The sequence below is a fragment of the Hesperophylax consimilis genome, chromosome 15 (genome assembly GCF_061612785.1).
Source record: "Hesperophylax consimilis isolate HC1 chromosome 15, BYU_Hcon_1.0, whole genome shotgun sequence".
NCBI lineage: Eukaryota > Metazoa > Arthropoda > Insecta > Trichoptera > Limnephilidae > Hesperophylax > Hesperophylax consimilis.
Genome location: NC_142850.1, coordinates 14,402,594 through 14,418,774, shown reverse-complemented (window position 1 = coordinate 14,418,774; position 16,181 = coordinate 14,402,594). Strand labels below are relative to the sequence as shown.

Below are 16,181 nucleotides of genomic sequence, written 5' to 3'. Positions count from 1 at the left end.
CTTCCTCTTAAGTACATAATATTTTATTGTATACAAACACGCATGAGTTTTGGCAAATGTATTTTTAAGTGTTATTTTTGCGACCAACTTATGTGTTTTTATGCCGTTCTCTAAGACCTGAGCTTTATAGGTAGAAAAAACAATTAATATCTCTTATCTACGGGCGCAAACCAATAATTCATCTCTTAATATTGAAAAGCAAAAGTTTTTATTCGACAATATTGAAAATAATAGAATATCCATTATTCGGAATAAGTGAGTAAAACCTCAAATTATAATATTTAATTATTGAATGCAATATTAGCGATGTGACCGTATCTTTTTCTGATTTTTCTGTTTCAGATTATCGTTTATGAATCGCTAATATTGTCTTCCATAACTAAACAAAATATCCATTGCGTAGTTAAGAAGAACTAAGCGCACAAAGAGATAGACCTGGATAGAGACTTTATTAAATTATTTAGAGATTAACATTGTAATTTCAAAACAAATGAGGCTAAAAATGTTAACGTTATGTGAGTTAAAAGCCTCAATAATATGCATGATGAAAACAACAAATCCATCCAATTTTATTTTCTGATGTTCTAGTTTTAGCGTGTAGTTCACCTACAAATTACTTGGATTAAATTAGATATTATTCTAAAAGACACGGGAGATTATTATTTACATGATGATGGCATTAAAGTAAGAATGCTGTTATTTATCGTGGGTTTTTTTAAATTTATTTATTAATTTTATTTTAGTAATTTGTACATTTAAGTTTACAAATGACTAATTAATTTATTACATATAAATATACTATGTTTTTTCTTGCTTGATGTGGCTCCTACACAACATCTTGAACTTTCCAATTGGTTTGATTCCCATAAAAAAATACTCTGTAGGAATACAAGCGATAAGACAAAACTTTCCTCAGAACATGGTACTGTTCTCGTCTGTCAGGATGCGCTGTCGGCGGTTATCCCGGCACGCCTTTACCAGCAAAGTTTCCCATCTATTCTTATCGTAGTCGGGATACACGCCAGACGCGCGCCCAACATTTGTACACGGTTGACATTTGTCACATGAGAACGGGTCGCTCCTACGATTCGTTCTTAAGCTCAACAGCTCGGCTGTGGAACGAACTGCCGGCCTCTGTGTTTCCTCCCTCCTACAACATGGGACTCTTCAAGACCCATGTTCACTCCTTCCTCTCCACAAAAAGCCCTCCACACAGCATCTCCAAAGATGACATAGGCCCTGAGGGAAATTATTTTCTTCATGGCCTCCTGTGTGGAGTTAATATAAAAAAAATCTACGGGTAGGCGTTTGGGATTTGACATTTCTTTACTGTCGAGAGTTTTTTCAAAACATTTTGAATAGCGCATAGTAGGCGTCCCTCAGTTAATTATTTTGTTTGCAAATTGTTTATTTGTAGGAAATTAATTGTATTTCTCTAGTATTTCCATGTCAGGCATTTTTATATTCGCGAGTGTGTAGTTTGCACTCGTATACGATGTATTTTGACAAATTATTATAGTTTTTTATTCGACAATATTGAATATAACGTCAACTACCGTTGTAAAGTTTCTAAACATATTTTAAGAATACCCTTAAAGTCTTGTGTTACAAATTTCAATTTGCCAAAATATCCCGCCACTAACAACAGGAAATAGCAATAACAATGACCAATGAGAATTTAATTCCTTCAACTGAGTTCTATGCCATATCTTTGTTCATAAGTATTTCTATTTGTAAATAAAAAACATTAGATTGTAAAACAAATTATATTATTTTATTACATTTAATTATTAATTAAAATTTCATTTTTTATAAAAATTAAAATTTTATAAATAAATAAGTTTATTATAAAGTTTTAACCGACTTCTAAAAACAGGGTTCTTGTCAGTGACTGTACAATATATTATGTAGAGGCGCTGTAGAAATTTCAAAGTTGCAAGTGAAAAGTATGTCAATTAGAGTACTTTCGATTTTCATAGTTTTAGTACTAAACTATCATGTGTCATGTAAGGTTGTGTGATACCTCTAAGTAAATTGCCTTAAAAAAGTTCCAAAATGCCCTCATGTGTGATGAGAAAGTGTTTTAATTACTCGACTAACACTAGTGAAACCCAAAGAATAGCAGTTCATTTATAAATATGTCTATGGATTTTATGCATCATAAAGAAAATCCAAGGCCGACTAGAGTAAAGGTCTGGACGCTCAACAGCCAAATTACGATGTCCGTGCTATTGCCAACTGCTTAAAACAATTTAATCATTCTGTTTATTCATGTGCTTGTGGTATAACTACCTACAAATCAGCAGTAACAATGAGTACCAACAAGAATCGCCACCATTTGCAAATTGTCGTTACTCTTTTATGGTACGGTCAGTACTTTATTAGTATTTACCACTTGAAACCTCAAAATCTATCGTGCGACCAGGCTTGCAACTCCCAGCTTTGAGATAGTATAGCAACTTTTGAATATGAAAACGCTGACCGGTCCTATAATATTTTTATGTTTATCAATGTCATACTTAAGGTTAAACGTAACATACGTTATAATCTACTCGTTCATAGATGATGTTAATTTAATTATTTTATGAATATAAACTAAAATATTTAGTTAATGTTTAAAATATTAAGACAAATTATTTGTTTGCGCCTGTACAATATGAATAAATAGTTTTTTTTTCCGTATAATACTCAATACAGTAGAACCTCGTTAATTCGAAATCCACCGGACATCAAAAATCAAATTTCGAATTAACGAATTCCCACGTAATTCGAAATTTTATGAAGAAAAAAAAAAAAAAAAAACGCCGAAAATCGATTTTCTCGGCCGCCTCTTCAAATCCAGGTGGAATTTTAGTTGTAAATTCGTATTAATACCAATTATTTCTTTATTTTCGCGGCCGATTACCGTAGCGGCGGGCCCTTTAAATTCAGATATTCGCAATAAATTCGTAGAAATGCTATATATTTACGCGTAAATCGAGATTTCGCTGCCGATTTCGGTCGCGGCCTACCCTTTAAATTGAGATATTCGTAAAAATACGATATATTTCCGCGTAAATCTAGATTTCGCGGAAATTTTCCGTCGCGGCCGGCCCTTTATTTCAAATATCCGAATATAAATTCGTAAAAATACGATATATTTCCGCGTAAAACGAGAATTCGCTGCCATATTCCGTCGCGGCCGGCTCTTTAAATTCAGATATTCGAAATAAATTCGCAAAAATACGATATATTTCCGTGTAAATCGAAAATGCGCGGCCGAATTCCGTCGCGGCCGACCCTTTAAATTCAGATATTTGATGTAAATTCGTAAAAATATGATATATTTCCGCGTAAATCGAATTTTATTGGCAGTTTTTCGTCGCGGCCGACCTTTTAAGTTCAGATATTTTAAGTAAATTCGTAAAAATATGTCATATTTCGGCGTGAATCGAAATTTTTCGGCCGATTTCCGTCGCGCCGTATTTTTTAACTCGGATATTCGAAGTAAAGTTAGTAAAAATACGATATATTTCCGCGTAAATTGAAATTTCGCGTCCGATTTCCGTCGCGGCGGGTCCTTTAAAATTCAGATATTCGAAATAAATTCGTAAAAATACGATATATTTACGCGTAAATCGAGATTTCGGGGCCGATTTCCGTCGCAGCGGGCCATTTAAATTCAAATATTCGAAATAAATTCGTAAATATACAATACATTTACGCGTAAATCGAAATTTTGCGGCCGAGTTTCGTCGCGGCTGACCCTTTAAATTCAGATATTTGGTGTAAACTCGTAAAACTACGACATATTTCCGCATAAAACGTATTTTCTCGGCCCTTCAAACTCGGATATTCGAAATAATTTTGAAAAAGTACGACATTCCAGTGTAAATCGATTTAGATTTACAAAATAATAATACTAATTAGGACGATGTATAACCACGTAAAAATACATTTTTCGGCGTTTTACCGCCACGGCTGACTTTTAGATTCAGATTTACGAAATATTATGATTTATTTTCGCAAAAATCAATTTTTTTCGAATTACACGAACAAATTATCGTGCGCGGACAAAAATAAATTTCGAATTACGAATTAACGAATTTCGAATTAAAAAAAATTTTGTATGAAAAAATTTTTCTGCGGAAATTTTTTTGACGAAAATTTCGAATTACGCGTTTTTTCGAATTATCGGGGTTCGAATTAACGGGGTTCTACTGTACTTTCAAGAAAGGCATACCAATACAAAATTGTATTTGCATGCCTTTGTTGAAAGAATTGAGTTTTTATAAGGACAAAACTATTTATTCATATTGCGTATGTACAGGCGCAAACAAATAATTTGCCTTAATATTTTAAACCATAACATGCAAAAAGTGTATTTTAATGAAACAATAAAATTAACGCTATCTATTAACGCGGACATTATTACGTATGTTACATTTACGCTTGAGCTGTGTTTGAATTACATAAGATTTAACTGAAAACATAAAGAGTTTCTTGCCACATTTTATCTTAATTTTGTGAGACAATAACAATCCTAGATACATTGTAACATCATTGGAATTAATGTAATTAAAATTTATTTTTACACTAATTAATTATATATTGAATGGCTGGTTTTGATGAAATAAGTAAAACAAAGGTGTTAAAAATAATTGTTTTATTATTTGATAAGTGTTTCATATAAATATATTATTTATCTAAATGATGAATACGTACTAACAATACAGTGTAGTTAAATAGAATTTTTTTTAAATCACAAAAGCTTTAAAGAAAAATGTCAGGCACATAATTTTCGGGTTAATACAAACCAAAGTATTTTAAAAAAGCAATATTTAAAATAAAATACAAATTTAAGAAATATATTTACAATAATACCCTTTTAATTATCTAGGTCCACGATAAAGTTAATATTTCAGTCTGTTTAGAGTATGCATAAAATGTCCAGGAAATAAGCTATAAAATTACTTTACTAAAAAGTGTGATAAAATGATTAATATTCAAATTATAATCATAATGTATTGATTGTGATGGGGAAAAAATAACTTAAAAAATATTACATTTTTTGCATGCTTTTAGGGATTTTGTGAAATGAGATTATGTATTTCCAATGGCCAAAAAACATCTATATCTACCATATGAACTAATAAAATTCAAAATTTATTATATTTCTCAAGGAGATAACAAATTAAAGCCTGATTTTGCAAAATAATTGAAGGTTTGAACTTATCCATTATTCACGGGGTATGAACATATTTACAACACTCATGGAATATTAAGCCAAATAACTATTAAAGTTAATACATTAGTACTTAAAGTACAAGGGATTTAATGATATAGAAAGCAGTGGGTCCCTTCCAACAAGGCAACAAATTTAATAAATAAAACTAACTAATAAAGTTCACCAACACTTTGCGTAATTTATGTTTTAACAGTGAATTAATTAACTACGTAATAAACTTTAAAAATCAAATTGAATATGTAACAAAAGAGAAGGGATTATGTTGTCGGTGCCGTCATCCAGTGGGTTTCTGGAAACACTTGTTTTTAAATATCCAGAAACCCTTTTTAAAATACCTTTACAAATTAACCTTCATTTGCAAAGCTGTTTTTTATGTTGGATACAGTACATATATGTTTTAGAGTTTTTTTTGTAGAAAATCCTGTGTTGGTGTGCAACTCGGAACAAAGTCATTTTCAGTACGATAAAGTCATTTCGCACACGCCATTGTAATTACACAAAACTACTGCTGGGCTGGTCCAAATACACTGTTCGTTTAGTTCTATCGGGGTTCTCCTTCTGTCCAACTTCAGGCAAACTGACTTCCTGCATTCTCATGTTGATGAGAGCATCATCAGTGACCAGGTTGTGTCCCCAGTTGGACGGCTTGATGGGGAGTACCTTGGGCTTTGGAGGGAGGGGAGGAGGATCCACATGATTCCTAAACGGCTCATTCTCGCAAGAGCTACTAGTGCTATGAAAACTAGAGTTTAAAATATCGCGGGCCCTCATGAAATGGTCACTACCACTTGTTGTCGAACTGTTCAAATAATCTTGTGTGAGATTACCGTGGTATTTTATGTTGCCGTTTTTTAAGTCGGCATCGGTTGCGAAGGTCTTCGACGGGTTTGCGCAGACTGTGATGTCCAAATTGTTGTTTTCTATGACCGTGTTGTCTAAGGTATTGAAACCGCTTTTGGGTGTTGAGAAATCTATGTCATTCTTGTAGCCCTCTGAATCGTCAGGTTTATTTGTGCCTGTAGTAGATTGTTGGATGATTGGGGGGGTGAGTTTGATGGGACTCCCTTGTCCGAGGGACAGTCTCGGAGCTGGAGAAGGTTTAGTTATCTGCAGGGGTGGAATGGTTGGGGTATTTCTCAAGGCTGCTATGGGCACGGTGGTGGTAGGGTAGGTTTGGGTGTTGACTCGTTCCTCGTATCCCTGGAACGGAGGCACTACCTTGTTCTCTTTGCCTTTCTGGTGGTCCTGGCCGTTGAGGATGGGTTGGGCGCTGACGTTGTTCATCTTATCTTTTAATCGAGCTCGCTGCTTTTGCTTTAAGTTCTCTAAAAATTCTGAAAATAATAGAAAAGAAAATTATTAAACCGAAGCCCTGGAGATTTGTTTAATTATTTGTTAATTTTGGAAAAGGGACAATTCTTGTACAGAATGTACAGACATTACATCATTACTTTGGACATTATTTCTTCCATAAAAGAACTGCATGTGAGACGGTCAGCAGAGAGGCAACATAACCCAACATCTAAATGGAGTTAGCAATTCCAAATGATTTTAAATGATGATGGCTAGATACTCCAATGAGAAATATTTCGCAAGTACTTTTCAACTTTTTAATAGAACAAGTTCAATCGGGTATCTAATTATGAAAAGCATTTATCTTAGCTCAACATTTGTGCGCTTCTGTCACATCTGTGTTGAATGCTTTCTATGGGTAATGTAAGAGCACATTACACCTTTAGAAGTCATGCCAAATTCGTCAAGGGTATTGAAAAAAAAAGTTTAAGTGTGAATTTTTGTCACATTTTGCTAAAATATTTATGGATCGATTTGTGCTCTTTTTACCACAAGACGTAAGGTCAGGTATACTTCGATGACTTTTATCACGGCAACAATTTCGTCACTGTTTCAAAACCCAATGAAATGTATGGAGATGTGTGGATGTCTAGTGACATTACATTAGAGTGACTTTTTAGTTAACTGCAATGGATTACATATACACAGTCACGAGTCTTGCATAGAGCTAGTAGAATCTTTAATAGTGACCCAACCCTGTACAAATCTCAAGTAAGTCCTACAAGCGCCCTTGAGGTGATTTCTCACGAAAACGGCGCTATATAAATTAGCCAAATATTAATTGAATTTGGGAGTCACATATGTGCTGCAACTCCAAAATATTTATAAATCTGCCAATGCTTCTGTGCATTAGAGATGGCACTCTAATGCACAGAAGCATTGTGGATATGCTGAGTCTGATCTATAGGTATTTCAATAGAGCCTGCTGGAAAGAGCAAGCAGCATTGATCCCGGTGCACTGGAGCACGTATGTGAAACTCAACAGATATGAGCTGAACACCTGTTCACAGTTGATGTTGGCTTCACATTCGTCATTTCTTCGACTCATTTTTGTGTAAGTCGGCTCGCAAGCGAGCTCAATTATTCTTTCTTCATATAATCTGGATCTCTTCAAGACCCACTTTAATAAATCCCTTCCTATAGCCCCTACCTTAACCCGTCTCACAACTCTGCCCAACCGGGTGGAGTTCCCCTGCCTTTACACTGTACAGATAGGGGTGCTCTTGTGAGGTGTATCATAAAAAAAAAATAACCATGAAATTGCTGCCTGAAAAAAGTCATCCAAAGCCTTGTATAAATAATATCCTTGGAATAAGATATTAACCTGTATTTTCCATGGCGTTGGGCGCCCCGACAGCATTCTGAATCCTGACCCCCGCCCTCAGTTTGGCGATAAGTGGCTTCTGTGGCGTCCCGTTGCAGTTGCCCTCGTCCATACAGCAAGAGGAACCCCCCTCGCTGGAGGAGTTGTTGTTATTGTTGGGGCGGGGGACGGGTAGCGGGTGCGCGGCGGCCGCCAGGACCTTCTTCAGTTTCAGACCCTTGGAGCGGTGGTCGTCGCGCCGAAGGAAACGCCCGAATATGCCAGACGAGTGCTCCGAGCTGCAGTTGTCTGACTACAATAAAGGGAATCGTGAAATGCTATCCTTGAATACAACACTAAAGTAACACATAAAGTACACTGATAAATAAAGTAAATGCGTTGAACTCAAAGTCAATTTTTGTAAAAGTGATCTATTTTTTTAAAAATAAAATATTGGATTTGAACACAATTTGTATTTTGTCTGATTTTTGCATTCTGGGATTATTTTAATCCTGCGACAAGATTCGCTGGACAAAAGGTTGAAACTTATGGTTGCAATGTGGCTATTTAGAAAATCAACCATATTATATAAAATAATAAATTGATTCACAAAACGAAAGATTGTTAGGTTGGTAATATCTCTGTTGTGTTACATTTTCTTAACTAGTCGAAAGATGGCTACCCATATTTAAGTCTCATCGCTCAAGGCCTTGAGCGATGGCTGCCGAAATTTAGGCAGACGACTCTTTTAGAATTTATTTCAAAATTCAAAACTTTTATAAAACCTACCATGGAGGAATATATGTATCTTCCAAGAAACCTACAAATATGGACTGAACGATGAAATATGGGTGGATTCTTCAGCTTTAAACCACAGTAAACAGTTTATATTCTTCTTTTTGAATATTGGAGGTATGATTTTTTGAATGAGCGCGGGCAAATCCAAAACCGAATGTCCCGAAGTCTCCATCGCTCACGGTAATTATTTTGTAGAGCCAACTTATCCCTTTCTAAGATGTACGTTCTTCCATTCACTTGAATGCATTATATGTATTGGCACTCCTTATTCTGTTCATCCCCTCAACATACTCCTATATCCTTAACAACAACTTCAACCTTATGTACAACTTTAACCTTGTTAATATTGAATGTATTAGAATATGGCTTGTCTTTCTGGGGCGTCACCGGCTTCTTCCTACAGTAAACAGTTAGATCTAAGACTAACTAACTGTCTTGGAACACACTCCTTGCCTCATTTACATTCACTCATACCCTTCTGTTATTCTGACTCCTGGCCTGACCCAAGTATTTGATTCACTTGTGCCATATCTTCCTCCTCAGGCGTCCCCGACTTCTTAAACCATTTCTCATTGGCCTCATATTCTCCTTACATTCCTCTCTTTTTTCATTCGCTCTACATGCCAAAACCATCTAAGTGTCCTTTTCTTAATCTTACTCAACACGTTACATCAGCAATCTTTCCGAATATCCACATTTTTAACACTGTCATGCATTGTTTTAGATCTAAAACAGCATTAAAATATTCAATTTTTTGTGTTTGAAACTGGTAGCGAATTATAAAAAATAAGTAACATAAAACACCTAACTCAGAATAGACTTTTGTCTAGTGAGGCGGATAAAAAAAGCATGTAATAAAAAAATCAAAAAATGCACGGGTTGCCGGCGCTGAAACTGAACTGAAAACAAGATGTTTAAAATACTCACTTTAACGGATTCCTCCTCCACATTGGCTGAGTGCTTCTCCGCCTTGCCCTGCAGCAGTTCCTCGAACACCCTATTGGTGATCTCGTCCAGGGAAGGGGCGCCACCGTTGCCATTGACGCTCGGGGCCCCTCCCTGGCTCTGGGAGCTTTTCATCTGGGCCTTCTGAGAGTCGGTCTGCTGGACCGGAGTGGAGCGTATAGCCACTTGGAGCCGCTGCCCATCTGCAATCTGGAAGAGATAAAATCATTTCATTGATGGACAGATTTCAATGTATTTTGAAGTAAAATGCTCCAGAGAACTGATCTGAGCTGTGAATAATTTTTCATTTGTCGCATGAGAACAGGTCATATACGTCCTCTACAGCTTGATTCTTGAATGAATGGCTGGCTTTTGTGATTCGTCCCTTACACAACAGGGTTCTTTAATAAAAACCAGGTTCACTCCTTCTTCCTCTTGCAAAGGTATGGCCCCCTGAATAGAACCCCCGCTTAACATTCCCAAAGATGATATGCAAGCACTCTTTCATGGGGTTAGGATAAGTTTGAAATAAAATTTTGTTAAAAGTGAATTGTAAAAGCGGATCTTTGAGAACGAATGTGCCGGAGACCCGCGGCGGACTAGTGACCCGGTGAGCGGAGATCCGTATGATTGTTCAATGGTTCTCATTACTCACGGGTCACTACTGATTATTGCATACCATTGGCTCATTTGCGAACTGTCAAACAATTCACCGAACCCAATCTAGAACTGGTGATCCGGTTCGCTAAACTGAGCCTCTTCGCCCACTGCTATCAAGATATATTTATATAAAGAAGGGTGTTTGTGGCGGGCGGCGTGGATTTGAACCATCCAATTTTCCAACCCCTTTAAAGCAGAATTTTGATAATTATTGATGAAATTTTTTGGGCTTAATTTATTTATTGGTAATTAATTATTGGTAAGAGACAAACAGCTTATACATAAAATATAAATATATACATGTTAAATACAGTCAAGCCAAAAAAGTCTCCTATATTAAAATTGATTGGAGATGGAGTTTTATTGCATAAAAAAAAATATATATATATATATATTTTAGGTGAGGAGGGGAGGAATAGGAATTTAGGATGAGGATATGAGATGCTCTTGATACATTCCATACTATTGTATTAATTTTCGATCGTACGAGTTACTTCTAATCGATATTTGTGAAGTGTATTGCTAAAAATGTCTATGTTTTGAAATTTAGTATTATATTGGGCACATATACGTGGAATTGGTGAATTTTTTCTAAAGTTAGTTCTATATGTAGGTAAATGAAACAAATGGGATTGCCGTGTTGATCTTGTTGGAATATGAATATTTATTAAATTCATTAGCTCTGGTGAGTCGAGGCCATTGTTAAGAATTTTAAATAATAAGATTTGGTCAAAAATCAAACGTCGTGTATGAAGTGAGTTGAAGTTGTGGTAATTAATAGAATCGGCGTAATTTGAGAAATGTAAGTTTTGTTTATAATTAATTTTTTAAACACATTTGAAATTTTGCACACTAGACGTTAAAAATACGAGTAAAATTACTGTGTACATTTGATTTAGAAAACTCTGCGTAAAGTCCGGGTAATGTCGGGAACTTCAGCTAGTAAGAAAATAAAAGAGTTCCAAGGCAAGAACAGAAAAAATATATTTGAATGAAGTTTGGAACATACCTGAACTGGCTGTGTCAACTCCAGCATTGTGTTCCCCAGGGTGACGCAGATGCGTCCGGTGACACCCCCGGAGGCTCCCACGCCGTACTTATGAAGGATGGGCTTCAGCACATCGCCCAGGGCTTTGTTGGGCTTGGACTTGACGGAGATCACCTTGCGATTGGGCAGGTCCAGCTTGAAGACAACGCGCTGTTCCACTGTCACTTCTTTGCCGGCTAGCACGAGGGAGGTTTGGTCTATGTCCGTGGGCTGTTGACAAATAAAATAAAGTATTATTAACAATCTGTAGTGCATGGCTCCCTGTTGTAGAGTGTCCCGTGTTTTAGCAGATTCCTTCGATAGTTGCTCAGTTCCTTTTAAAGGTCATCATCACCAGGGTTATCACTGGGTGTTTAGCAATGTCAGACTGGTTCCAAAATTTGACTCCCCCAGACTCCTCACCAAGACGGGACATTTCCTACAGCTATACTTCCATTGATTAATTGAGATAAGTTTTACATAGTAATATTTAGGTAAATCATATGGTTTTTATCAGATTTTACACCACAAGAAAATGAAGAGTTTATGAATTGAATGAGATAGATGTAATAATAATTACTATTATTATTTATTGAAAATTGTAGTATTTAGTAAAATGTGTTATAGTAATCACCTGTATTCAAATATTATATTTCAAGTATTCAAACTTTTGCGTCTAGCGCAGTCTGTGTTAAAACCTACAGAAGTGGTAAATACTACTGTAAATACGCAGCAGATAAAGAAGGGATTATTGGAGATACCAAAAAGGCAGTGGAAGTAAAAATAGCTTGAATAAGATTTTATTGCACCCATCATTGGTGAAATAGAATATTAAAACAAACAGAAAAATAAACGAAGGAATTTCCATAAAGTTATTTATCTTTTTTATTTCTACCATCATGTAGAATCACCTCCCGAAGTTAGCGCATTGTACTCCGGACACTCTGTAGATGAAAATATCCCGCTTAATTAAGAATAAGTCTTGTTTAAACACAAGCAGATATAGAGCTACATGATCTCATGACAAATAGGTCTCAAAGGAAATATATAAAAACCGAACAGATAAAAAGCAAAATACCTTATTACTGGTGGGAAGATAGACCTCGTAGGCTAGATAATTCAGGGCCCGTTTCTTCAGGAGTCTATCGATCAGCGACCTGACGGAGTCCTGCCCCTCTCCCACTGCCACCACCGAGGATGTCGCCGCCTCGTTGGGCAGCAAGACCCGGCACAGTGCTCCGCCGCGTGAGGAGTTGTTGCAGGACTTGTGGTCTTCGCAGCTGCAGGTTGAGTCACACTGAAACGGTAGGATTTATTTAATACATAATAATAATAATAAAATTTTGTCAAACTGGTGATTCAACATCACACTGAGAACCCAAAAAAACAACTTTTTTTTTTGATCTGATCATTTTGATTTAATTTTTTTTATTTTTTCCATTTTTTCGGAAACTAAAACGGGTTAAAAAACGGATCAAATGGATCCAGGTATTTTTTGGAAACATTTTAACAGCTGACATTTACAGCCTAGTGCCTGATTTTTTTCAAATTTAACCGAAATTCCAACTTCAAACTCAATTTACTCTAAAACGAAAGATCTAATAAAAAAAAATTATATGTACCACAAAATCGACTCCGAATGTGATCTAAATTTACCAGTTTCCCGCTTTCATTAGTACCAGCTTCTCTTTAGGGTACCTTTGTTTGCGAGTGTTTGAGGTTTGTTAGATTAAAACATATGGTTAAGCCACTAGTGGTTATAAGTCACTAGACAAGTTATAAGTCTAAGGGCGACTTGCACCAACTATCGCAAATTTTATCTTAAATTGTATTTAACTAAACGTATTTAAGACCCTAAATACATTTAACTTAAATGCGTTTAGTTGCGTCCTGTACCACGCAGTTCGGTGGCAATTTTAGTTAAACGCGTTTAACGCGTCGGTAAAACAGTTACCGCGTGTTTACCGCCATTTACGCGTAAATAAAACAGCTACGATGTTTCATTTTACTTGAAGTGTCAAAATATTTTGTGATTGTGTGTGTGGTTTAATAGTGTGTTCATTTATTTTATGAAGAAAAAGTTAAAGCAAATAGACATAATGATGAAATAATACAAAAAGAGCTTCTGTTGTTGGAATTAAAAATAAAACAATTATCCGAGTAATTTTGTTTTTTTTTATTTCTTTTACATATTATATTGTTTAAGTATTATAAGAATGCTGTAGGTATGATTAGAAGTTTACAACCTTGCAAAGTACTCCTCGATAAGGAGTGTTAGCTCCAAGTTACGAGCACCTCGCTGATGTTTTATTGGTGTTGAATTTTAACTGAGGTTCAATTTCTTGCACTAATAATGATGTCATTTCTTTACTGAGACGAAATATTCTTTGAAACTTCTTGGCACTGAGTGTTTCAAATAAATTTGTTCTCTTGTTTACTTTTCTGACTATATTATAATTTATTTAAGTTATTTATAATTTCAATAACATAATTTCTTCATGATCGTCAGAATACAAATCCCAAATGTTCATTGTGAATACAAATTAAAATGAGATAGATTTTAAACACAATCAGAAATCGAAGAGATAACCTAAATATTTTTGACAGTACTGCTTTACGAGTAGGGCTAAACACGTTTAACTCAGTTAAACAGCCGCTTTTGGGTATTTAACTTTGACAGTTCTTTAAACGCATTTAACGAATTAAATTTTGTGGTGCAAGACGCCAAGTCGACTTAAATCAAATAATGTGTTTAAAATTATATTTAAATCAAATTTAACTTATGGTGCAAGCCGCCCTAAGTGATAGAAATAGATTAAATGAATAAATTAAGTTGTTAAGCACCCTTGATGTGATTTTCTCACGAAAACGGCGCTATACAAATAATCCAATCATTATTATTATTATTAAGATATTCACATTGGTACACATGCTTGTGTAATATGACTTGAATGTGAAATTTAATTACCTAAAAGTTTAGTTTTCATTTTGGTATTGGTCAACTACATTTTTATCATTGGAATGAGCTCCTTTGTGGTTTTGTTTATTTACTTTCCGAAACTTTCTTGTGGTAGTGCTAGTGCCAAACATTCACTGTTGGCAAGGAAGAATATATAAAGAATTTACAAAAAACCACAACTATACAGATATAGTAAGTAAGCTTCTGTATATGAATTATATACATACATATTAACCTTTATGTACCTGAAGGTGAAAAATCACAAATCACCTGAAATAAAAGGTAACTAACTAATCATCACACCGTTTCCCCTGAGGGGTAGGCAGAGGACAGACCGCCAAACAACTCGGTCTTGGCACACATTCTTTGCCTCATCCACATTCATACACTGTCTCATACATACTCTTCTGTTATTCTGACTCTTGACATGGTCCAAACTCAGTATTTGATTAACTTGATTGTGCCATGTCTTCCTCGGGCGTCCCCGACTTCTACCATTCGCATTCAAGTCACCATTCTTTGTTCATTCGCTCTACATTCCCAAAATTAATCTAACTTATTAGCTTACATCAACCTTGCATTCTTTGCGAATCTCTGCATTTCTCACACGATCATGGATGGTTTTACACACATATGCCTCAGAGATCTTATTTCCACAGCATTCTGTCTACTTTCATCCTTTCTTTGCTAGTTCCATGCCTCACTGCCATACATCAGGGTGGGTACCAGCACTCCATTGTGGGCTCATAGCTTCGCTTGAAATAAAACCTAAATTAAAAAAAAATTACTTTGTAAGAAATAAATAAATGTTTACCTGTTTAGAGCCAAGTCCCCTGGTCACGTCCCAGCCTGTCAACAGCGAAGAGTTGGAGCCGTGCGGATCCTTTTCAGGGTTCGCCTCGCTCCGTTCCTCCTCATCGTCAGCTTGGCTCCGCTGCTCGCCCTCGTTGTCTTCGCAGCACCGGTCCCGGGACTTGCTGCGGAGTTTCCTATGCCAGGGCAGCAGGGACTTGCGGCGCCGGTCTTCTGCGTTGCTGAGAGACTTTTTTAACTGAAAGAAGAAAAAGTACTGATTAGACAATTATAATGATAGCCGTAGTTTTAATTTCACTGTAAAACTGGCTCAAAGTGTGCTTGAGGAAACAATTTGGTTTGGGGTGTTTTAAGCTCACATTTGATGACCATCAATATGTAAATACATAAATCATCGCCATTTAGAATTTTTATATACACATTTTTTCGTAGAAAGCAATGACAAAGAACTTTGTGGCTTGACTTTATAATTAAAGTAAACAATCCCATTGAATAGACTCGTCCACACTCCTCGAGGTGAGTGACGAATGGTCTAGACAAGTGCGAACAACTATTAAGCAATATTTGAATAATGATGTCACAATTGAGAAGCTGGAAGCAACAACAACTTAAACACGCACAAGCTGTTTTTGCTCCTATCGCCTTTTTGATTTCTCCAGAGCGTTGTTGAAAAAACAAATTCGAAAAGACAACGATCCAAATGGCAATAGAGATTTAATTGACCAAATTTAACCGATTGATGACCCAATGGTACATTTGATAATCAAGTGATACATGGAAAATGATGCAGAAAGGAGTTTTAATGTCCTCTGCACTTCTGGAATCAAATCAAAATCAAACAGTGAGTTTTTTTACTTTTCTAGTTAAGGCGATGCCATACATAGTAATGCAAAATCATGTATTTTTGGTTTGAAAATTTGGTAGTCTAGAAATGTTTCAGATGCATTAATTAAATACTGCCAGTAGAATACATCCTGGTATTTGAAATAATCGAGTATTTTTTAGATAAGTCTTTTTATAAGCCCAGAAAAAAATAATGTATGAGGCCTATGAAAACTGCTTTAAAGTTCAAAATCTCCTACTTACGAACCCATTT

General features: G+C 35.7%; 1 protein-coding gene across 2 annotated transcripts in view; it reads right to left on the bottom strand.

Moving 5' to 3' along the window:
• Positions 1-4,842: 4,842 nt before the first annotated feature.
• loco (regulator of G protein signaling family member locomotion defects) overlaps positions 4,843-16,181 on the bottom strand; it is a 147,891-nt gene continuing 136,552 nt past the window's right edge. Inside the window, exons 6-11 of one of the 2 annotated variants that reach the window (XM_089640233.1) lie at positions 15,087-15,323; positions 12,392-12,610; positions 11,296-11,544; positions 9,609-9,836; positions 7,905-8,196; positions 4,843-6,561 (exon numbers count right to left, since the gene is read on the bottom strand). In XM_089640233.1, coding sequence (XP_089496359.1) covers positions 5,720-6,561; positions 7,905-8,196; positions 9,609-9,836; positions 11,296-11,544; positions 12,392-12,610; positions 15,087-15,323 — 2,067 coding nt within the window. In that variant the 3' untranslated portion in view covers positions 4,843-5,719. Of the gene's footprint in view, positions 6,562-7,904; positions 8,197-9,608; positions 9,837-11,295; positions 11,545-12,391; positions 12,611-15,086; positions 15,324-16,181 lie in introns of those variants that run through there. The other variant, XM_089640234.1, reaches the window with a different exon arrangement.